Source organism: Dasypus novemcinctus, chromosome 16 (assembly GCF_030445035.2).
Source record: "Dasypus novemcinctus isolate mDasNov1 chromosome 16, mDasNov1.1.hap2, whole genome shotgun sequence".
NCBI lineage: Eukaryota > Metazoa > Chordata > Mammalia > Cingulata > Dasypodidae > Dasypus > Dasypus novemcinctus.
In genome coordinates, this window is record NC_080688.1 from 67,297,076 (window position 1) to 67,320,653 (window position 23,578).

Genomic DNA, 23,578 nt, shown 5'->3' on the forward strand with positions numbered 1-23,578 from the left:
AGAAGCAGGGGGCAGGAGTCATTCATTTGATATTCTCCAGCAAGACCCTGTTCTCACAGGTTGAGTTACAGAAGTGGGGGCAGGAGTGGCTCGTTAGATATTTTTGCAAAGTTATGCTTTTTATTTCTCAACGGGTAGAAAAGGAGGTTCAAGACAGGAGCCAGAGGACTGGCAAACTGCTCCTCATGTGACCGAGGTTGGGAGGGGGCTTAGCAGTCCTTGCGGGTTTCCAAACCCTATGTCTCTGACAGAGACAGAAAATGAGACCTGGAGGAAGAAATGAAATGAAACCAAGTGGAAGGCTAACCATAGAAATAAACCAAATCCAAACCAAAGGTACATGAATAAGGTCTAGAATAAAAGGCAATTGAACTCAGGGCAAATTGCGAAGTTCAGCTATTAGGAAGGGGTGTTGTGGGGAATGAGGGGCCTGGGCAATCTGACAGCTGATACAAAAAGGTCTCTTTGTAAATGCTTCCCCAGGCTTGTCGCTGGAGCTGGTAGACACAGCACCTTCTGTATTTCCCTGGGACTTCCAGACTTGTGAACGACAAATCTGAGTCAAGTTTGTAAGTCTGCATTTTGTGACACCAAAGTTTTGCTCCTGCAAAGGAAGCCAGACAGAAGCAAGTTTGGGGTTCTAGGGATGGAAAAGGATTTTTATGGACATAAAAAGGAAAGTAGCTTGACTTCTACTGATTGGGCACGGGTTTGTCTTACAGGTTTAGGGCAGGTGGGCTTTATTTTGGGCTGCGTCAAAGGTGAATGATCCAAGGGCTTGATTGTCTATCTGGGATAGCTGCCTTGTGAGGATTTCAATTTTCAAAAGATAGAGGACGGAAACGGACTTGGCCCAATAGATGGGGCATCCGCCTACCACATGGGAGGTCAGCGGTTCAAACCCAGGGCCTCCTTGACTAGTGTGGAGCTGGCCCCTGCGCGGTGCTGATGTGCGCGGGGAGTGCCCTGCCATGCAGGGGTGTCCCCATGTAGGGGAGCCCCAAGCGCAAGGAGTGCACCCTGTCAGGAGAGCCGCCCAGCGCGACAGAAAGTGCAGCCTGCCCAGGAGTTGTGCTGCACACAGGGAGAGCTGACACAACAAGATGAGGCAGCAAAAAGAAACACAGATTCCCGGTGCCGCTGATAAGGATAGAAGCTGTCACAGAAGAACACACAGCAAGTGGACACAGAGAGCAGACAACTGGGGGTGGGGGTGGGAAAGGGGAGAGAAATTTAAAAAAAAGATAAAGAGGAAAATCAGGAGGGCAGCATTTTGTTTTGCTCTGAGGGGTCCCCAGGGCTTTCCTAGTTGGAATGTAAACTGGCTAAGTTTTTACCCCCTTGTGATTTGTAATCACCACGTGCCATTTTCAGTAGATACCAAAGGCCCAGCTTTTCACCCTATCACCCAGCAGGCAGTGCTGAATCCTACCCTAAAGAAACATTTCTGCAATGCTTGTGAGTACAGCACAACTAGCCGGCTTTAAGCAAATGTTCTGGTGAATCCTGAGAATAGGAAAATGGAATGCTGGCGGAAGGCAATGAGAAATGGTAATGCTGGCACGAACTGATTCAAAGGCTCGTGTTTTCTCCTAAGGCACGGCAAACGCAAACTTTCAGGTTTAGTGGTCGAGAGACTAGGATTCACCCCAACCAGAGAAAAATTACACGAATTTGTGTGTGCAAAACAGGAAGAATATTTGTTTGAAAAACTTTACACGGAAAACAAGATTTAAAACAAAACCAGAATAGTAAACGTTTTCACTCTTGGTGTTTGGCGTTACAGGAGGTGTTATTTAACAACCCCTCTCCGGTCCTCACGGGTACTGCCACCACCTTCCGCACAACTAACTGGTGCGGGCAAGGCCAGGAGAGGTGCACACCGCCTCCTTCTCGGAAACCCCCCCGGAGCGAGGGAAGGCGCCCAGAGCTCTTTCGGAGCTCCCCCCGACGACCCCAGGCCGCCAGGCTGGGGGCAAGGATCACGGAGCACGAACCTCCCGCGTCCTAGAGCGGCCACACTGGGCGCAGCCGGCGGCGCACTTCCGTCCGCCCCAGTCGCCGCCGCGCGGACGGCTGGGCTTGGGTGCGGGCCTGCGCCTCCCTCGGCGCCTGCTGCGGGCCTCCGGGAGTGGGTGAGTGGGGCAGGGCGCCCGGAGGGGGCGGGGCAGGGTCTGGGCGGCTGCCGGAGACCGGACCGCGCGGGCGGGAGCGCTTCCTCGGGCTCGCCGCTCCGCCCGGCACGAGGACCTAGGCCTGGGAAGCGCCAGGAGAGAGCGCGCGCCTCAGCCACCTCTCCCGGGCCACCGCCCAGCCTCGCTTTTGCGGGATAGGCACCATCGTGTAGGACAGGCTGGACTCCCTAGTGGCCAGAGACCTAGCGTTTGGCCCTGACTCTGCCTTGGCCACGTACTCCATCTCTCAGGGTCACGTTTCTTTCAGCTTTAAAATGGAGGATGGCTGTATCTGCTCTGACTACCCCATAGGATGATTGCAGGGTTGACACTGCTTGCCTGTCTGAAAACTAAGGAGCGCTGGTTCTCAACCCCAGCAGCCATTAGATTTCTTGGGAAGCCTTCCAAATACTGAGCCACAGAGTCACTAGGCGACTGTAATATGCAATCCGGATTGAGAACCACGGACCCAGAGTGTCGGGGGGCAGTACCGTGTGCTGTGTCCCACAGTGTCTCGACCGGAAAGTGGACTTCGTGGAAGTAGATCATAGTTGTGACAAAGCAGCCAGCTACTTTTCGTCTAAAATACAGGATCCAAATCTAGTTTACTCTTAATTCCTAGTGCCCAGAATGGTGCATATAATAAAACATTAGGTCCCTAAATTTTTATTAAATAAAAAGACTGCTTCCTAACCTAGTGGAAGGTGTTTGATCATTTGGTTTGTTTTTAAACTTTTTATTATGGAAACTTTCAAACATAGATGAAAATAACGTATAATGAACTGGCAACTCATGGTCAGTCTTGTTTCATCTATTACCCCCACTGGATTATTTTCAAAATTTTATCATCTGTTATCTAGTCAGTGTTTAAATTTCCCCAGTTGTCTCCCTCCCCTCTCCCCGCCATACCTGGTATCCAAATCAGAGTTCAAACTAACTACACCTGTTGCATTTGATTGAGGTCTCAAGTCTCTTTTAATCTATGTTTCCTCTCCCTCTTTAATTTTTTTTCCCTTGTAGTTTCTTTGTTGAACAGCCCCAGGTAGTTTGTCGGGTAAAATTCCCACCTACTAGATTTGCTTTTTCCATTGTTGTACCACTGTGGTATCCTTTAACAAACGTATTTAGATCTACAGACTTTTTCAGATTTGCTTCTGTTTTTTTGCAAGGAAACCACAAAGTACTATGCACTTTGTATTGCATCACAGCAGGAGTTAGATAAGTTATTGTCTCTCTTCGTGGTATTAAGATTCTTCAGTGGACCTGTACAAATAACACCACAGGGTTACCAGATAATTAACCATGGAATTACGGAAAGATGCCAGCTAATAATTGCAGAAGGAATAAGAATTATAATATCACCTTTGGCAACCTCTAATGAAATACTGAACTGTGGCAATGATCACTAGTGGCTGCTAATATCAGAAGAAGAAAAAAATACAGCCAAAGAGTATGTATGTGCCTCCTGATGAAAGTACCCAATACCACCCATTCACTATTCCTGGGGGAATAGGAGGTAGGGTGGGGGCTTTAGATGAAACCAAATTGACCATGAATTGATAATTGTTGAAGTTTGTTGATGGGTATGAAGTGATGCATATACTAAACTCTCTAACTTATGTCTGTGTTTGAAGCTTTTCATAATAAAAAGTTTTAAGAAAAGACTAATTAGTGAATTCAGGTCAGCTTGACCTGTCCATTATAGTTCTTCTGCATTAGCCTTTCTTTCACTAAGTGGTTCTCCGATCTGACTGCACGTGAGACTCACTGGGAAAAGCTTTTCTTCTCCTTTAATACCAAAACCCAAGTCTCACTTGCAAAATGTCCTATGTAATTGTTCTGGAATGGAACTCAATCATCGATATGTTTTAAAAGCTCCCCAGGTGACTCTGATATGCTCCAGGGCCTATATCAGTTATTTGTTATGGGTTGCAAAATGACTATATTTTATCATTCCTTCTCTATTTATTAGTTTTGTTTTGTTTTTTTTAAGCTTTTGACACTTTGTTTATTCTCACCTTTCTTGCAAACTGCAGTCCAATAGGGAAGCCTCTTAATTATCAGACGAAGTCTTAATCTTGGAGGTGGAAATGTGGAGTAACACCTGGAAGGGTCACTAGAGATAACCTCAAGGTTTGTGCTTGGGGCAGACAGATGCACTGCAGCCACATTGTGTGTGTGAGGGGTATGTGTTGGGGGGTGGGGAGCAGCTGACTATATCCCAGAATGGAAGGAAGACTTGATAGATGATGTGTAGTTATTAATAGAAAAGTATGTTCAGCCTTATGGTAAGTTTTTGTTTGTTTTGTTGTTGTTGTTGTTGTTTTTAGGAGGCACTGGGACTGAAGCTAGTACCTCGTGCATGGGAAGCAGGCACTCAACTACTTCAGCTTCATCTACTTCCCACGTTTTTAAGAATTTATCAATCTTTTTTTTTTAATTATAAAAATGCTGTTCATTGCGATCAGAAAAATCCAGAGATTTTTTTTAAAGATTTATTTTTTATTTATTTCTCTCTCCTTCCCCCCCCCCCCAGTTGTTTGCTCTCTGTGTCCACTCGCTGTGTGTTCTTCTGTGACCACTTCTATCCTTATCAGTGGCACTGGGGATCTGTGTTTCTTTTTGTTGCGTCATCTTGTTGTGTCAGCTCTCCGTGTGTGCGGCGCCATTCCTGGGCAGGCTGCACTTTCTTTCACGCTGGGCGGCTCTCCTTAAGCGGTGCACTCCTAGTGTGTGGGGCTCCTCTATGCGGGGGACACCCCTGCGTGGCACTGCACTCCTTGCGCACATCAGCACTGCGTGTGGGCCAGCTCCACACGGGTCAAGGAGGCCCGGAGTTTGAACCACAGACCTCCCTTGTGGTAGGCGGACGCCCTATCCATTGGGCCAAGTCCACTTCCCCAGCCAGAGATTTAAAGGAAAAGTTAGTACTTCCCTCCCCTGTCCAATTATAATCACCCCTGAGATAACCAATATTAAAAGTATGATATATATCCTTCCACAACAGACTTTCTCTATCTTAGATAAATGTATGGGTTTGAGGCAGTATTGTTATAAAAATGAGATTATGACATAGTCATCTGTAACTTTTCTCAGTGTCATCCCTCCAAGATAATAGTTGTGGGTGTGGCTCTTTATTAGCTGCAAAATAGTTTATTTAATAAAATATTCAACTATTTCCTTATTGACATATATCTAGATTGCTTTCAAATTTTAGTTACTTTAAACTATACCACAGTAAACGTTGTACGTTCCAAAAAGTGAGATTTCTGTGTTAGGGGGTATTGTTATCATCATCATCATTATTGGTGATAAATATTGCTGATTATTATCCCAAAATATGGTAGCAATTCATACCTCTACCACCTGTAATTATGAGACTCCGCACCTATTCCCCATACCCTGATCAGTACTGGCTACCACTGTGCCATTTTTTATCAAGCTTATATGTGGAAAATGGTATCTCTGTTTCTTTCATTTGCAAGTCTCTTAACTGCCTTGAAACTGAGTACATTCCATATGCTTATTGACTGGATATCTTCTGTGATTTTCCTGTATGAATCCTTTGCCTGTCTTTCTGTTGTATTGGTTTTTGTTTTGTTTTTTAAATCCATTTGCATGAACTTTTCTTAGGGGCAATAACACTTGTTATAAAGGATATAAATAGTTTTCTAAGGTATTATCTTTGTCCTTTGACTTTTGGGTCTTTTGATATATAAAACTGACATAGTGTAAATGTCTTTTTATTTTTATTTTTTAACTTCACTTCTGGGTTTCCTGTCTTGTCAATGTGATCTTTTCCGTCCTCAAAGTTGCATACACTCTCCAAAAATTTTTTGAACATGTTTTATAGGATTTTTTATACTTAAATTTCTGAACCATGTGGAATGTGTGTTTTAACAGAAAGTAACAATATTACTTTGCTTTTTTCCTGCAAGAATAGCCAATTATGCCAATACTATTAAATAAGCCACCTTTGACACCTTTGTTATTTATTGATTTCCTTGCATACTTGAGTTTATTTCTAGACTTTCCATTTTCTTTCACCTGTGTTTCTTTACCAATATCATTTTATTTTGCTTACATCTCGTTAATATAGTAAGTGTTATCTGTAAAGGCGCATTCTTACACAATACTTCTCATAATTTTGGGTGCATTCTGAGACATTTATTTTTCTTCCATGTGACCTTGGATTGATTATTTTTTTATTCCAATATAAATCCCACTGGAAATTCAAATTTGCACTAAATATATCTATATTTAATTTTGGAAAAACTGTCATTTCTGTGATGTCTTCCTATCAAGAGAGAGAATGTGTATTGCCATTTGGGTCCTTTCTGGTTAACTTTATTTTTAGTGATTTTATAATTTTTCTTATTGTTCTTGTGAATGGGATTTTTTCTCATTTCCATTTCTATCTCATTATTGCTAGGACTGGGAAAAAGCTATTGATTTTTTTTTTTGGTATATTTGTCTTATATACAGATCTCTGTCAAAACTTATTGTTCTAGTAGTTTTTTTTCAAATTTTTATGACTTTTTTTCGGCCATGCCTTATGGTTGATCTGTAATTGGGTATGTATAAGTTTCAGTTTACTCTTATTTATACTATTTGATGCACATCTCCTATCACAGCAATATATGAGAGAGGAGAGATGTGCCCAGAAATGGTGAAAGAAAAAAAAGAAGTGCCAGGAGTTGGCTGTAATCTATACATTCAATGGGTTATTATTACTGATCACTTACACTAGCAAAATCCTAAATCCAAAACCAATTGTGGACCCTATCATTTAGGGGAGTGAGATATTCACTTAGCATTTCTGTAGAGTATTGTAGAGCACTACTGTTTTTTATGATTGTTCAGAGAAAGGGCTGATCATTGCTAGATTCCAAAGTACTGTTTGGCAAGGAGAATTAAAGCCCATTTCTTGCCCCAACTAGGTTTGGCTGTTTTGTTTTTTGTTTGTTTGTTTGTGAGTAGTCATAGAAGGTTTGATAACTTGTGATATTAATCATTTGAGTTATTCAATTCTACTGTGGGTTTGTATGGAAAGCTTAGAAATCCAAACGGTTCTGAATAACCAAAATAAATACATGTACAGCTCACAGGAACCTGTTTTTGGTGATTGTGAGAGGGATGTGATATAATCCCTAAGTGATCTTTCTGTTGCAGGGTGGAAGATGTCTATGGATGTGACCTTTCTGGGGACGGGTGCAGCATATCCGTCCCCAACTCGGGGTGCCTCTGCTCTGGTCCTTCGGTGTGAGGGTGACTGCTGGCTCTTTGACTGTGGGGAGGGAACCCAGACACAGCTTATGAAGAGTCAACTTAAAGCAGGTTAGTGTGCATTCAGCTATCTTATTAAGATTCTTATTCTGCTTCATTTTCTTGGGTCTCCTTTGGCCTTTTGCTCAGAAAAAGCCTTGGCAGTTGCATCCCACTTCGGTGTTGGAACCCTGGCAAGACTTGAAACGCCCTCCATCATTCAGCCACACCTTCTAAACCTCATCTCTTTTCTTTTCATTTATCCTCTAACTATTGAGAGCCAGAATTTATTTAGACTTGGGAGTAGGGTGAATAGGATATATTGAGCATATTAGATAGACACTGCCATGCCAATTCAGCAAAAAAGAGAGATGTACATGCTTATTTCTTACAGAAGATAGGTGTAAGTTTCATGAGGGGGATGCAAAGGGTAACAGATGTTCAGGGGAGCAAGGTCTTCTTTTTCTCCTTGGAGTAATCAGGACAGGCACCTCAGAGAAGATGACTTTTGAGCCATGGAAGGATGATGAGGAATTCCCTGGGCTGGAGAGGAGAAGGGCATTTCAGCCAGAGGGAATAGAGTGAGCAAAGGGCCAGGACCAGGGAGACGGAGAAGCATAATCGTTAAAAGCCTCTGCCCAGAGTCAGGCAGACCTCGATCTAGTCCCAGCTCTGTCTCACACTTGTGACCTTAGTAGATCAGCAAAGCAATTTTGAGCTTTATTTGGGAATGAAACTCTATTTAGAAGAGGTGCTATGAAAATTATATATAATAGTCCCTTATGTGGGTGGTTGCTTCCTCATCAGTTAGCTCTTAGCTCAAATGCCATATCCTCAGAGGCTTTCCCTGAACTTCCTGGGTTAAATAGTTTCTCCCTCACCCCAGTCATTCTACTGCTTTGTCCTATTTTATTCACTGCTTGGTATCATCAGTCTCTGAAATTACTTAAATCATTGTTTCTATGTTCACTCTCTGTTTCCCTGTACTATAGAGTAAACTGAGTGATATACCTAGTAGATGTCTAATAAATATCTGGTCAGATAATGAGTAGGTAAGATGTTCAACACTTAGTTTGTTGCCTCTCATTTATTAGGTCTTGATTGAAATTATCACTCTTAGGACCCATCACAGTGCGTCACAGTGCATGGCATTTGAATCTCTTGGTCTAGTGATAAAAAATGACATGCAGGGAAGCGGACTTGGCTCAGTGGTTAGGGCATCCGTTTACCACATGGGAGGTCCGTGGTTCAAACCCCGGACCTCCTTGACCCGTGTGGAGCTGGCCCACGTGCAGTGCTGATGCGTGCAAGGAGTGCCGTGCCACGCAGGGGTGCCCCCGTGTAAGGGAGCCCCATGCACAAGGAGTGCACCCCATAAGGAGAGCTGCCCAGTGTGAAAGAAAGTGCAACCTGCACAGGAATGGCGCCACACACATGGAGAGCTGACACAACAAGAAGAAACACAGATTCCCATACCCCTGACAACAACAGAAGTGGACAAAAAAGGACACGCAGCAAATAGACACAGAGAGCAGACAACTGGGGGGGGGGAGGAGAGAAATAAAATAAAATAAAATAAAACAAAAGCCAGAAATGGACAAAGAAGAACATGTAGCAAATAGACACAGAGGACAGACAACTGGGGGGGGGGGGCGGGCGGTGACAGGGGAAAGAAATAAGTAAAATAAATCTTTAAAAAAAAATGACATGCAGATAGTCACAGTGTAATGTAAGTAGACTAATAAAGGTGTTTTCTAAGTACTTTTGGAGCACAAGGGAGGGGGAGTCAGCTTAAAGCAGGTTGGCTCACAGTGCCTGAGTGTTTAGAGAAAGCATCCCTGAGTGGTAACATTTGAGCTAGGCTCTAAAAGAGGAATAGAACTTTCTCTGGGGAGTCTAAGGAAAAGACATTAAAGTGAGCAATAAATAAGGAAGTTTCCAGGAAAGAAACTGCATTTTGGGGAACATTAAGCCAGCGAGAGAACTGAGTGCTTGACTAGGATAGATGGGAGATGAGAATGCTGGAAAAATATGAGAGCAGCCTGTGAAGTCTTCTATGGCATATTAAAGTATTTGGGCCTCATTATTCTCTTGGCAATAAAGAATCATTAAAACTTTTTAAGCAGGGGAATAGCATCTGATCTGATTTTTTTAAAATATATTTTTTATTGAAGTATATCATCCATACATGAACATACATAAACAATAAGTGTATAGTAAAAGCTGTGGACTTACAAAAATAAACATGCATAATATCATACAGGGGTCCCATACATCAATGCTCCATCAACACCTTGCATTGTTGTGAAACTCTTTTTACAAACTAAGCAAGAGTATCATCAAAATATTAATAACTATGTCTATATTTTACATTTAGTATATTTTTTTCCCAAACCCACCCTATTATTTTTTAAAATATAGTTTTATTACAGAAGTTGTGAACTTACACTACAATCATGCACATGTGCAGAATTCGCATACAACACCCCTTCACCAACATACCACACCATGGTAGAATTTTTATTACAGATTATGAGATAATATCATCAGACTATTAACTAGCAACCACGGTCTATAGCGTACATTTGGCATGCTTTTTCCATACCCCCCCCATTATCAGCACAGTACATCTTTGGCATTGATGCAAGAATATTACAGTATTGCTGTTAACCACAGTCCATAGGTCACACCAATTGTATTTTTCCTCAGTTTCTCCACTTTCCCACCACCCTGCAATCTGCTCTAGCTCACAGAAGGACTAGCTCACAGAAGGACACTCTTGCCTTCTGTACCATCAACCACAATACTCATCCACCTCTTGGTTTACTGTGTTATTCAATCCTTAGATTATTCTCTAGCTTTCTTTCAATTGACATTTACATCCCTAGACTACTCTTTTCAGCCACAACCCCATTTTTATTTGTTTTTTAGGACAGAGTTTTCTGATGGCATATAGATTGGGATAGAGATAGTAGTATCAGGGAGACCAGTTCCAAGGCAGTTGCATTCATCCAAGAAAGAGAATGAGATTGTTAAACCAGGAAGCAGCAATAAGGATGGAGATGAGGGCTTCAATTTAAGAGATACTTGTTGAATCAACAGGAGGTGCTGACTAGTTCAATGTCTAGGGTATGAAGAAGTGAAGAATTAAAAATACTACAGATTACTGATGGTGATGTCCCAGACTAAGACAATCAGCAAAAGAGCTGTTGGAAAAAAAGGAGCTACTGTGTACAATTTGGGGCATATCACCTTGAGGGCATGTAGTTCAACCCTAATTATGTACTTGTGTTGAAACCTTAAGATAAGGGCCAATATTATGCTTTACTTCCCTTGGATTCCACAGGGGTTCCTTTTGTAAGGGGTGGAAGGGAAGGCCCAGACCAAAGTCGAAGCTGTGGAATTTAACATTTTAGAAAGTAGCAGGGTGGATTAAAATAGAAACAAACTGTTAAGTTTGTTTGTACCAGAGGCTTGGGTATGGAGGTGAGTTTTTACTTTCTATTTACTACCTATATTAATTATCTTATGCTGCATAACAAATAACCATAAATAGCAGCTTAAAACAACCTGCATTTATCATCTAGTATCTGTAGGTCAGGGAGTCTGGGCCTCTGCTTCAGGGTCTCCCTAGGCTGCAGTCTAGGTGTTGGCTGGGGCTGCAGTCCCAACAGAGGCTCAACTAGGGAAGAATTTGCTTCACTCAGGTTACTGGTAGAATTACTGCAGTTCTAGGACTGATGCTGTCCTCTGCTCCTCGAGACCTGCTGCAATTATTTGCCATGTGAGCTTCTGCTTCATGGTAGTTGCTTCCTCACAGTCAGCGAGGAAGGGAGAGACTCCAAAGTAAGTCTGCTAGCAAGACAGTCTTATGTAACATCATAATCACTGTGCCATAGTCTGCCGGTCAGAAGCAAGCCACAAGGCCTACCCAAACTCACAGGTAGGATGTGAACACCAGGAGGCAGAAATTATGGAAGCCACACTGTATCCATCTTCCACATTACTCTTCTCTAATCTTATATTTTTTTAAATTTTATATATTTTTTTAAATAGGCAAAGCCAAGCCTGGGAACAAACAAACAAAACAACAACCACTACAAAAACAAGGGAAACTTTAGTTTACTAAATGTTTATTGACCAAAAGAAATTCCTGCCCCTAACCTCAAGCTGGAATTTAGCACTGCCAGTATATCCTGATTTCTCTTGATAATGCATTGTAGACCTATTAAATATCATTATTTGATTTATTGAAACCCATTATAGCTTGTACTACCTCCTGGGATAATATGTTTTAGGAAGTTAATAAGGTAGTACTTCCTATTTATCTAAATGTACTTCTTTCAAGTTTTCTTGGTTCTAATATGCAAACATCTGATTAATAAGTACATGTTTACCATATCTCTTTCAGAATTTTATTTTTGTTTTTTATTTTTTCTCTTTCATAATTTTAAATAGTACACACAAGCCTTCTTTTTCCCCTCAAAAATGATTATAAAATTGTTATTAAAGTGATAAGTACAAAAAATATTTTTTTAAAAATAATTTTTAAAGTATGCAAACAAAGCAGTAAATTATAACTTAAGAAAAGCCCAAATCCCCCTCTCATAGATAAATTTTCTGTACTGGTAGACATGGTAATACTATGGCATATTTGTGTGTATATAGTTTCTCATAAAGAGGATCATGCTGTACTTGGTGTAACCTTCTTGTTTTCCACTAAACAAATATATGAACAATATTTTGCAGACATTTTCCCATGGCAGTAAATATAACTACATCATCATTTTTAGTGAATGCTTGGTATTCCAGTTCTGTATGGATGACATGTTCCCCCATAGCTTTATTGTTCTCAAGTGAAAAAGTACTTGTGAACTTTTCTGTCTTCATGTGATGACTTCCTCATACCTTTGATAATTGTGGTTGCTGTTCTTTCTCCCTGTGAAATCAAGTTTCTTGAAAAATGAAATGTTTGTCTTCTTTGAAACTGTGATAACTGTGGGAAGCAATTTTTCACTTACTTTTAATTTGCCTCACTTGTTTTGAATTCACAGATTGTTTTGGAGTTCAGTTTTGGCTTTATTTTGGAGTACATAAAGGGGACAAAAAGTGTGACATGATAATTCGGAGGCTATGGTGAGATGGCAACTCAGCAACTACTCTAGTGTGTCCCCAGAGGCCTCAGAGCACACTTGGAGGTGCCTTGGCAGCCTGGACAGGGGCAAAGCTGAAAATGACAGGGTTTTAGATGTCAATTAACAGCAAAAACAGGGTCTGAAAAGATAATAGAAAAAGGAACACATTGAAGAAATTTCTAGAGTGCCTTCTGGGGATTCTCAAAGTCAAACTCAGCTGCCACCCAATCTAATGTTCTCTGATGCTGGGGCCTGGACTTGGTGTGGTAATCCTGGGCGATCCACTTAGCAACACCTTTGTCTTGATGTCATAAGACAAATCCATTATAAAAAACTTGTTCCTGTCCTGTTCCGTTATGGTATCAAATGTTTGAAATAGGTAAGCCATGAGCTAGGACTGGAAGCCTGTTATACTGAGAATGTGTTCACTGTGATTGTTAATTTTAAAGCGCCTTGTGGTGCATCTCAGAAAAATGCTGTTGTGGCATCTTGCCACATACCAGCAGTAAATTCACTTTACCACAGGCTAAATCAGGTTACAGCCTAAGCCAGTGTGGACTGAAAAAAGCTGTTGTTTTAGTTCAGACCAAAAGAGATGCACGTATCCTTCCCTAATAACAGGTCTGCATTCTGTCACTATTGCCTACCTCCTTCCCTCCCCCTCCCTCGCCCCCTTTCTTCTTGTCCTTCCACTTTAACTTCCCCCAAACAAGCAGAATCTGACTTGGTTGGTTAATCTCTGGCCCTTGTAGAGTCCTTAAAAGGCAGTTTTGGATTCAGGCACTGGTCCAGTCATTTGGAGCCAGAGGAACATTTGTTTTACTGGAAGTTTATGTTTGTTATTCTCATAGGGAGCAGTAGGGGACAGTGTAACTGCCAGATGCTTTCCACATTTAAGGCCTATCTAGTTAGTTATGTGAATTATTTTGGTACACTTGTATACTTTGTTTTTTTAAATTAAGGAATATGTAGGAAAATACTCTGAAAAATGTAAAAATATGTAATTTGAAGATATTTTACTAATAAAGGATATCTTTTTAGATTGTATATATGTTACTAGAATAAGTTTTTAAAACAAATCCCTGGGACTGTTCAACACAAAGAGTGAGCCCAAAGGTAAACCAGGGACAATAGTTAATAGTATCACTATAAAAATGTCCTTTTATCAGTTATAACAAATGTAACACACAAATGCAAGGTGTTGATAATAGGGTTATATGTGGGAACCTTGTATTTTATGCATGATTTTTCTGTAAACCCACAACTTCTCTAATAAAAACAAAACAAAACAAAACCCAATAAAATAAAGCTGTCTTTCTTGCTTCGGGGACTGTGTAGGAAAATATAAATGAATAAGTTCATGGTGGTAAGTGGAACTTCTAATTTCATTTTACTGCTTTTTTATATAAGTTGTTAGGCTTGTTTCAAGTAGCTTTGTATGGGCTCTCATTTATGAAAAATTCTCAGTGGTATTTCTCTGTTTCAATTAAAGGGCGAATTACCAAGATCTTCATTACACATCTTCACGGAGACCATTTCTTTGGCCTTCCTGGTCTCCTCTGCACAATCAGTCTGCAGAGTGGCTCTGCAGTCACCAAGCAACCTATCGAAATCTATGGCCCTGTAGGGCTTCGAGACTTTATCTGGAGAACCATGGAACTGTCTCATACAGAACTGGTCTTCCCTTATGTGGTCCATGAGTTGATGCCCACAGCAGATCAGTGTCCTATGGAAGAAATGAAAGAATTCACACATGTGGATAGAGCAGACAGTCCTCCCCAGGAGGGACAAGGCAGAACTATCCTATTAGACAAAGAAGAAAAGTCATACCTTCTGGTTGATGATGAACAGTTTGTTGTAAAGGCATTTCGCCTCTTTCACCGAATTCCCTCCTTTGGGTTTTCAGTCATGGAGAAGAAACGCCCAGGTAAACTCAATGCACAGAAACTTAAAGACCTCGGTAAGTGGTTTTTTGTTTCCTTTTCATCAGTGAAATTGGTGTTAACTGAAGCTGTTAGAAGTGTCATAGTAATCTTCCATTCCTGTCACCCAGGCCTGAAACTGATATTTTCTCCACTTTCTTCCTTGTCCAAAGTTTGTTCGTTTATTAAGGGAAAGCCTTAGGGCCAAAAGTTGTTACTCAGAGCAAAACCAAAGTATTTATTTGAATATTTCTCTCTTCGGTTCCCCAGATCCAAATTCTTAGTCTTATTTTCAGCTTATGCTATCTTGGTTGGCAGGAGTGGTTTGGGGTTAGGGGTGGGTGGTGGTTTTGTTTGTTCATGTCTTTTGGCCTATATATTTTTTAACCATAGTTCTTAACTATGTAACTGCAACCCACTATTTTCAGAATTTTTCTTCTCTGTTGACTTTGTTTACTCATCCAACTTTGATTAAATTAATTTAGTATTCAGAACACAGCAATTCTACATACCCGGGTTCATCACCATTGGAAGCAAGTACACAGGGATGGGCTTGGGTTTCATACTTCCTCCCCCTAGGCCACCTGCATGAGGGGTTCTTCAGCATGGCTTATGAAGTTATGTCCCAGTCCATTTTACCTCCAGCATCACTGCCTTCCTTAGCATGTCCATGGCAAAGCCTATAAAAAGCAAGGTGGTGTTTTATGTATGTTCATTTCTTTATTTACACAATCTCTTCTTTCCCAACTAAAGCAAAGTACAGGATAATAAGGAAATGTAACTTCAACCAATGGTGGTTTTATTATCATAAAACCTTGGGAAATACTCTTATATTTGGAAACTGTAAACATTATCTATATTGGAATTATATCAGAGTGATGATCAGGTATTATTTTAGATTAATATGACATTTAAGCCCAATTTGGCAAACATACCTACTAAGAAAATAGATTATGTACGATTGCCTGAAATTCTCCTTGAACTTCTGGTCCAAACAATCCCCTTTAAAAAAATTTTAAATTAAGTTAGTGAGTTTATGGGTACCTGTATTAACTAGGCATTGATTATGTCATCATTTAAGCAGATACTAATTTTACCCAAAGATGAACTTGATAAAGAAAGCACTCTCACAAATGTTATCCCTTAGTTTAACAGAGAATAAAGGCAGTTTTCTTGATGTAATGAGGACTTGGTGGGACTTAGAAGCCTAAAACTCATTTGACATATGCACAGATGTTTTAAGCACTGGGGCATTGTAAATATCAGTAGCCAACACTGAACCTTTAAAAATGTATAAATATTCCCATTTTCCACAAGTAGTAAAAATGTTTATAACAATTGTGAAAAGAATTGGATGCCTTTCCATTTGCTGTTTGTTATGCTGTAAAAACAGACACTTAAGAAGTCATAAATTCCATTCCCATGATGTATTTTATCTGCCTTCATCATTAGGTGTTCCACCAGGTCCTGCCTATGGGAAACTGAAAAATGGAATTTCAGTTGTTCTGGAAAATGGGGTTACAATTTTTCCCCAAGATGTTTTAAAAAAGCCTATCGTTGGAAGAAAAATCTGCATATTGGGTGATTGTTCTGGGGTTGTGGGTGATGGAGGAGTGAAGCTGTGCTTTGAAGCAGACCTTTTGATCCATGAAGCAACCTTGGATGATACCCAGATGGACAAAGCAAAGGAGCACGGTCACAGCACACCACAGATGGCAGCAGCGTTTGCAAAGTTGTGCCAAGCAAAGAAACTGGTTCTGACTCACTTCAGTCAGAGATACAAACCAGTTGCCTTGGCCAAAGAAGGAGAAACAGATGGTATTGCAGAACTGAAAAAGCAAGCAGAATCAGTGTTAGATCTCCAAGAAGTGACTCTCGCAGAAGATTTTATGGTGATCGGCGTTCCAATCAAGAAATGAAACCAGTGTTCCTGAATGCATACGGACATGTCTTTGAATATGTTACTGAACCTGCATTGCAGTTGTTTTTTTTTTCCTGAAATTATTTGGGGTCTAACAATCCTAAAAAGGATGGAGCTTCATTGCTGAACTGACTCAGCTGTGAGAGGGAACAAGCTTTTTGATTATAAATATTTTAACAAGAAAAAGAACAGTATCCTTCTTAAAGTCCAACTTAAAAAAATGATAGACCATTCTGGTATACTTGTTTTGTGGCTACTGCCTCAGATAAAAGCCACTCCATGTAATTCTGGGCTTAGCTTCTGCCCAGCTTGATTGCTGTTATTGGCAAAGTACATAGGGCTCGGCCCTCGTGGCTACAAATGGTATTTTGGCAGTTGTGTTGAATCTGTTCATGTTATTAAACAGAACAGAGAGAAATGTAATGAGACTGTGTGCATACAGGATTGGAGATAGCATGTTAAATCTTGATATCTTTGCTGGAATACTGAATGCATGGTCAGGCTAGGTGTTTTTCTTTGAATTAATATTTAACTAAATTTTCTGATTTGCTGTAAACCTGCAATTCTCAGCGGGTACCACTCCTCTAAGAGGAGTTTTGAAATTGTAGGGATGTTTTTCTTGTCACAATGACTAGTACTTAGGGAGCAGGGGACAGGGATACTAAATGCCCCACACAATTAGGATCAGTCCTGTAAAATGAAGAATTATCTTGTCCTAAAATGCAAACCACAAACCCATCAAGATGCATAGCAAGTTAGAGTTTATACTCCCAGTATGAGTATACCTTACAAAATCAGTAACTAAATGAGTTGAATTACTAGGTGAGTCAAATCCTATAACAAATTCTAAAGAAATAGCTAAGTGAATTTGTAGAAATTGGAATGTCATATCCAATATTAGTTAAAAGAACCATCAACTGTAATTTTTGAATCTGGAGGTTAAAAAAAATCTGTTAAATTGAAGTTTGATTTACATGATCCTCTTAATTCTTTGAGCACAATTTTAATAAATATTCTTTCTAGAATAGCTTTTCCTTCTCAGTTGTCCTCCCTTCTCTCTACCATGGGGTATCTCTGACTTATTTACCCCACAATATTTCTCAAAATATATTCTATGGAAAGCTGTAATTGAGTGCTAATTCATTCAAAAGGTCTTCCTTATCAAATCCGTTTGGAAAACTCCCTATACTATGTGTCCCACTGGGAGTGTTCTGGTGCCCAGCAACATTTTAAAAACAGTATTGCTTGAATGACCATAAACAATCTTTGGTGCCAGGAAAAAAATTGATTTCATGATCCCATTCTGTATATTATGAGCTGTGTGGTCAGGAGCAGGTTATTTACTCTGAGCTCAGCTGCTCATATCTAAAATAGGAAAAATACTAATACTTCAGAGGACTGTTGTGAAGGTCCACTGAGACAATATGTATAAGGAGCATAGCACAATACTTAAAAGGCACTGAGAAATCCTGCAGTGCAGGGGCATGTCAACTCTACTGAACTGCTCTTTCAGTCCTGTTTCACCATATAATATCTATTAACATCTCAAGAACCTAGAGGGTTTTATGGTACATCCGTTCAGAAACATTGTCATAGTGTATACTGTTAAGTTCCTTTGGGTTCTGGGGCTTCTCTGCTCAAAATTTTTGATTCCTGGCTGGTTCTGGAGTCTCTAAAGTAGCAATGGCCAAGGCAAGTCAATCATCCTGAAGTAGTCTTTAGAATGACTAATTGTGTCTAGTATAGGCTTTTGGCCCCCAAAGTACCAAAGCATGACCAGACTGGGTTTGGTCTGAATTTCCAAACTCAATTTAAATAAATGTTTATTAACCTGGTCTATGCTGAAACCTGTGCCAGAGGAAATGGCTAAGACTAGTGTATCTTCTGCGTGGAGCTCTTGAGGGTAGAGGCTGACTTTTAGTCCCCTCTATATTCTTAGAAGTGCCTACCCATAGTGTGCACTCAGAAATGTTTATTAAATGAAATGGAGCATTGCTATAGAGAGTGTACAAACTTTAGGACATACTTCTATGCCTAGCTCATTTCATATTGCACTTGTCAAAAGATTTTAAATCACCTGGTTGGTAGCACACCACTCATTGTAGGCCAACTAAATGCCAGACTTGATTGTGTTGGGACTACATAAATAAACATAAGACAAAATTCCAGCCCCAACCTCTCAGTCTAGTAGTAGAGACAGATAGCTAAACAGAAGTAAATGTACAGTTCTTTCAAATGGTTTCTGATCTTGTAGTCTAACACTAAGTTTTGCTGTCCCTGAGCATTAATTGGCAGCTGACTTAATCTATTCCCTTAGAATCAAGCTCTAATAATAATGACTAAGCCTTCAGAAACCAAGGGAATGTGGGAATGAATTGGTATGTTGGATGTAGTTTAGAGTATCCGTTCCATGGTGAGAATTCTTCTGGGACCCTCTCCTGGCCTAGAATTTGTTCTTATTGGTAGGAACAGTCAAAGAACTTGTGGAATTAAGAATGAAGTTTATATTGGACTTCTGAGAGACTGTATACTGTTTATGGGTTTTATGACTCTGACAGGATATATGAACCCCAGACTTATCAGTGAATTCTCTTTTGGCCAAAGAATATCTTGAAATACTAAGAAATGCCAATCCTTAATACTTGTTAAAATTGTATTTTTTTATGTGTACAATTTATTGAAGTAATGGATTTCCTCAATAAATAGTAATAAATATAAATAGTACTTTCTTTGTCCTAAACTGACTTTAAAGTGTCATAAATGCATAGATACCTGTTTGTTGTAGATGAAAATATCTACTTACCAGGTCTCAAAAGGTATTAAGACTGGCCCAAATATACCCTAAATGAGCTCTGATTTCTAATATCCATGCCTCATTAATGAGCTTTTTTAATGAACTTTTAATCATAAAAGTAGTGTATGCTTGCAGAGAATTTTCTTTTAAGGTTTGAAAAAAAGACTATTACACATAATTCCACCACCCAGAGAGAGCCAGTTCTGATCCAACAGGCAAGATTGAGGTATGACTCAAGATTACTTAAGAAAACAAAAAAAAAGATTACTTAGGGTGCTTAGGTAGATGGAGGTCATTGGGCCCTACTTCCAGAGGCTCTAATTCAGTAAGTCTGATGGTACCCAAGAATTTGCATTTTTAATAAGACCCCCCCCTTATTACATTGGTAAGCAGGTGTAGCTCAGTGGCTGAGTGTCTGCATCCCATATACAGGATCCCGGGTTCAATCCCTGGTACCGCCTAAAAAAATAAGACCCTCTGGCGAGCCTAAAGGATATGGGGGCAGACCACACTGGGTGGGAAAAAAGCTCACTCTTCTATGCACTTAAAAAAATCAGAGTGTGTATTTTATATATGTTTACACATAAATGTTTTTAAATGTGTATATATCTTACTTAGACATATTTTACATGTATATTGACCTCAACTGTTTTTTCTTAACACAATGAGCATTTTCCCATGACATTAAACATTTGAAGGTGTGAATTGAATGATTTTATATGATTCTGTTCTAGAGATGTAATATAATTTAACCATTTTCTTGCTTTGGGGGTGTTGAGATTATTTTTCATTATAAATAATACTATCGTGAGTTTTCTTATACATAAATTTCTATCTCTGAGTATTTCCTTGAGATTGATTTCTATGAGGATCAAAACATGACACTAATATTTTTAGACTCGATAGGAATTGCCCACTTACTTTCCAAGTTAGGCTTCTAGCAGCAGCAGCACATGAGAGGCCTGTTTTACTAGATCATGGATAGAAAGTATTGAGTATTATCAATTAATGGCCTTTAACACTTCTAAGATATTAGTCCTGTAAAGATTATTTTTTCCTCCTAGTACAAATAACTTCGTGTTTCAACTAATATGATTCAACTGATCTTCCTGAATATTCTTACGCTGGCTTAAAAATTTACTTACAAGGGTAAAAATCCTTGCTGCTTCAAATACATCCATGACAAATGTACAGTAAGGTACTTTTGACCTCAAAAGGTATAAATTTAAAAGCAAAATGTACATTTCCCTCCTTACTGATGATGGATTTTTCAGTTAATGAATGAGTCACAGCATTTCCCTTACATAAGAAGAATAAAAATGCTCTGAATGTACGCTCTTGGCAGAATAAAATTAGATTTTGAAGGGAGGTAAGATGTGGAGTAAGAGTGTGAAATTATTTTCTTCCATGGTAGGAAGTAAACAGTTAATGTCTAAAACTGAAAATTAAGAACTAGCACTTTAAGCATGTTATGTTTATGTTGTTGTTTTTTTAAAGCAAGTAAATGCCAGATGAATAGTTATGAGTGGAGGAAGGGGTTCTTAGTGGAAGGGGCAAAGGGTGTGGGAAAGAAGTTTTAAGGGACTGCTACTTTTTATAAGCCTAATAATACCTGTGTTATTTGATTTTCTAATCGTGTATTTATTTGTGTTGCTGGTGTATGTGTGTTCATTTAATTTTTAAAATTATGTTAAAATGTAGGCACTCATTGATAAGACCATGCCCTCAATAATTGCTAGTCTCCAAATGAGTGTTCAAGGTAGTTAACAGTTCCGTTCAAGCCTTTTTTAGCATTCTAATAATCCCCCCTTCATTCTGTAGCCAGAATGATTGTTTTTTTCAATAGGCAAATCTGAGATCAACAGGCAAATCTGAGATCCTCCTACTTAAAACTTTTTAGTGGCCTTGCCTTACCCACCTTTCCAGGCTCATCTTACTAAACCATACTTCTTATTTTTCCAGCCCTAGCCACTTGGACTTTCTTTCTGTCCTTGTATGTATCCCTCTGTCCGGAATGTTCTTTCCTCCCCTCCCCCAGGTAACCCTTACCTGGCCTTCAGATCACAGCTCTGTGTCATTTTCCACACAGAACCCTTTTGCCAAAAACTGCAGGTTCGCTGCTGCCAGTGCGCTAAAATCAATATAGTGACACCTGTGCGTCAGAGTTTTAATGCAAGGTGAACATTGAGGAGTGGCTTCAACTGACCCATGTTTTCCTGCAAGGGGCACCCAGAACTGCCCCCTCACCACCTCACTATAGGAGTCACCTTGGATTCCTTGGACTTTCCCAAAGTTGTTTCTGCCTGCAGTCTTGTGTTCGTGGGTTCTGTTGACCCTTAAGCCTCTGTGCTCCCAACCTTGGCACCAAGCTTTTCAGTCACCAGCCAGGACGCAACATACCACACCCCAAGTTACCCCTGACTTTAAGACACTATAGCATGCCCTGCTGAAGAGTCACCCCTACACCCAACATACCATCTTACATCCACTCCATAACCCCTCTCTTGCACCGTGCCAAGGCCAACACTTGTGTTGCTTCTATGCCCTTCGTTCTTGAGGATCACTCCAGTCTCTTTCAGCATGTCACACCCATTCACCAGTCTCACCCCCACCCTTGCAACCACACATTCTTTATTCTATTCCCTGCCTGTCAGTCCCGGAAGGAAATAAATGCCTGCCAGTTGCTGGTTTTCTGTTTGTTTTTAAAAAATCACCTCAGCTCAAATCTGTCTCCAGGAGTCTAAGAAGACCTACTTTAGGGTAGGTCTACTCCTTTCCATGACATTGTGGTTTTTTATACTTGTCATTTGAAGGGTAATAACTTCACCTCCCCCTGGCTACATCATAAAAATCTGAAAGTAACTATAGTGTTGTATATAGGAGTGGAACTGAGCTAAAATAACCATTATGATAACAAGTGTAACTACGCAGTCAGCAGTTAACACCCTTCTCTGATCTCCCTTCTAGTATTACTCTCACAGCACCTGCGTCCCTCTTTCTTTATGCTTGTCTCTTAATATTTTCATTTTGCTTGAGTATTTGATTTCTCTTTCCTATTAGCATTATTACTTCACAAGAGCAGGACTGTGACTGGTTTTGTTTCCCTTTGTGTTCCAGCTCCTAGCTCAGTGCTTCCAAGTACTTACATGTTAGTCACTCAATAAATTGTATTGACTGACTCAGTTTTCCATTGCCATCTTGTTATTCTATTAATTTGTCATACCTTGTTCTCCTAGGGCTTTTTCCTGATTATTTTTTTTTAAAGATTTATTTATTTATTTTTCTCCCCATCCCCCCACCCCCCACCCCAGTTGTCTGTTCTCTGTGTCTATTTGCTGCATCGTCGTCTTTGTCCGCTTCTGTTGTTGTCAGCGGCACAGGAATCTGTGTTTCTTTTTGTTGCGTCATCCTGTTGTGTCAGCTCTCCGTGTGTGCAGCACCATTCCTGGGCAGGCTGCACTTTCTTTCGTGCTGGGTGGCTCTCCTTATGGGGGCACTCCTAGCGTGTGGGATTCCCCTACGCAGGGGATACCCTGCGTGGCAGGGCACTCCTTGCACACATCAGCACTCTGCACGGGCCAGCTCCACACGGGTCAAGGAGGCCCGGGGTTTGAACCGCGGACCTCCCATGTGGTAGACGGATGCCCTAACCTCTGGGCCAAGTCCACCGCCCCCCTGATTGTTATTACAAACAAAAATACCACCCTTGGTCTCTGAACTAAAATTAAAGAAGAAAAGAATGGTTGCCTATTACCTTAATGGGGTGACTCTTTATAAATGCTAATTTTAAGGCTTTGCTTGATGCTCTAAGATATGCTGACAGAAACTTAGAGCTCAGCATGGGGCTGGAAAAATGAATTCTCTGCCTTAGAAATTGGAACCTTTGGTTTTGCTATGGCTAGGAAAGTCTGAATAAAGGTATGAAAGGAAGGGGGAAGAGGGTAGAGCCATATGCAGGAGTCTACTAATGGGGTAGGGAAATGGTAGAAAAACCTTAACACAGATGTCTGATCAGTTTTAGGATGGCCAACTTGCTTGGAAGTAAATCCCTACATTTCCAAACTTTCTTTGAAGTCTGCTAGACACACATGATTTGGGGATCCCTCCTCACCCCTTCACACCACCAAAGCTAAGTTCTGAATTTCATCACTCAGTTGATCTGGGGCAGAAAAGGGACAGCAGGAGTGGGAAGGTGAGACAGTCCCAAAGTGATGTAGTTCACAGGAGCTGGAGTCCGAGCTGACCACAGCAACCTATGTCTCCCAGAAATTTTCTGAAATTTATGAGAACACTGGCCTTTGCATAATCAAATGGGGGAGATTGGTTTGAACCAATTTCCTTTTTATTTTAAAGGACAGCATAACTTC

The 23,578-nt window shown here is 40.4% G+C and overlaps 1 protein-coding gene across 2 annotated transcripts; it reads left to right on the forward strand.

Annotated features, from left to right (window-relative positions):
* Positions 1-1,423: 1,423 nt before the first annotated feature.
* On the forward strand, positions 1,424-19,141 carry ELAC1 (elaC ribonuclease Z 1). Of its 2 annotated transcripts, XM_004461405.5 has the most exons (5): positions 1,775-2,135; positions 4,211-4,307; positions 7,347-7,511; positions 14,067-14,534; positions 15,949-19,141. In XM_004461405.5, exons 3-5 carry the CDS (start codon positions 7,355-7,357, stop codon positions 16,413-16,415), a joined length of 1,092 nt encoding a protein of 363 aa, XP_004461462.1. In that variant the 5' UTR covers positions 1,775-2,135; positions 4,211-4,307; positions 7,347-7,354; the 3' UTR covers positions 16,416-19,141. The 2 variants fall into 2 exon arrangements, with proteins under 2 accessions (XP_004461461.1, XP_004461462.1); XM_004461404.5 differs by lacking the exon at positions 4,211-4,307 and having other exon boundaries at positions 1,424-2,135.
* Positions 19,142-23,578: the final 4,437 nt, after the last annotated feature.

Coding starts and splice junctions, on each gene's coding strand:
- ELAC1 (XM_004461404.5), top strand. CDS start 7,355: ATGTCTATGGATGTGACCTTTCTGGGGACGGGTGCAGCATATCCGTCC. Junction 7,512..14,066: donor GAAGAGTCAACTTAAAGCAG/GTTAGTGTGCAT, acceptor TTTCAATTAAAG/GGCGAATTACCAAGATCTTC. Junction 14,535..15,948: donor ACAGAAACTTAAAGACCTCG/GTAAGTGGTTTT, acceptor CTTCATCATTAG/GTGTTCCACCAGGTCCTGCC.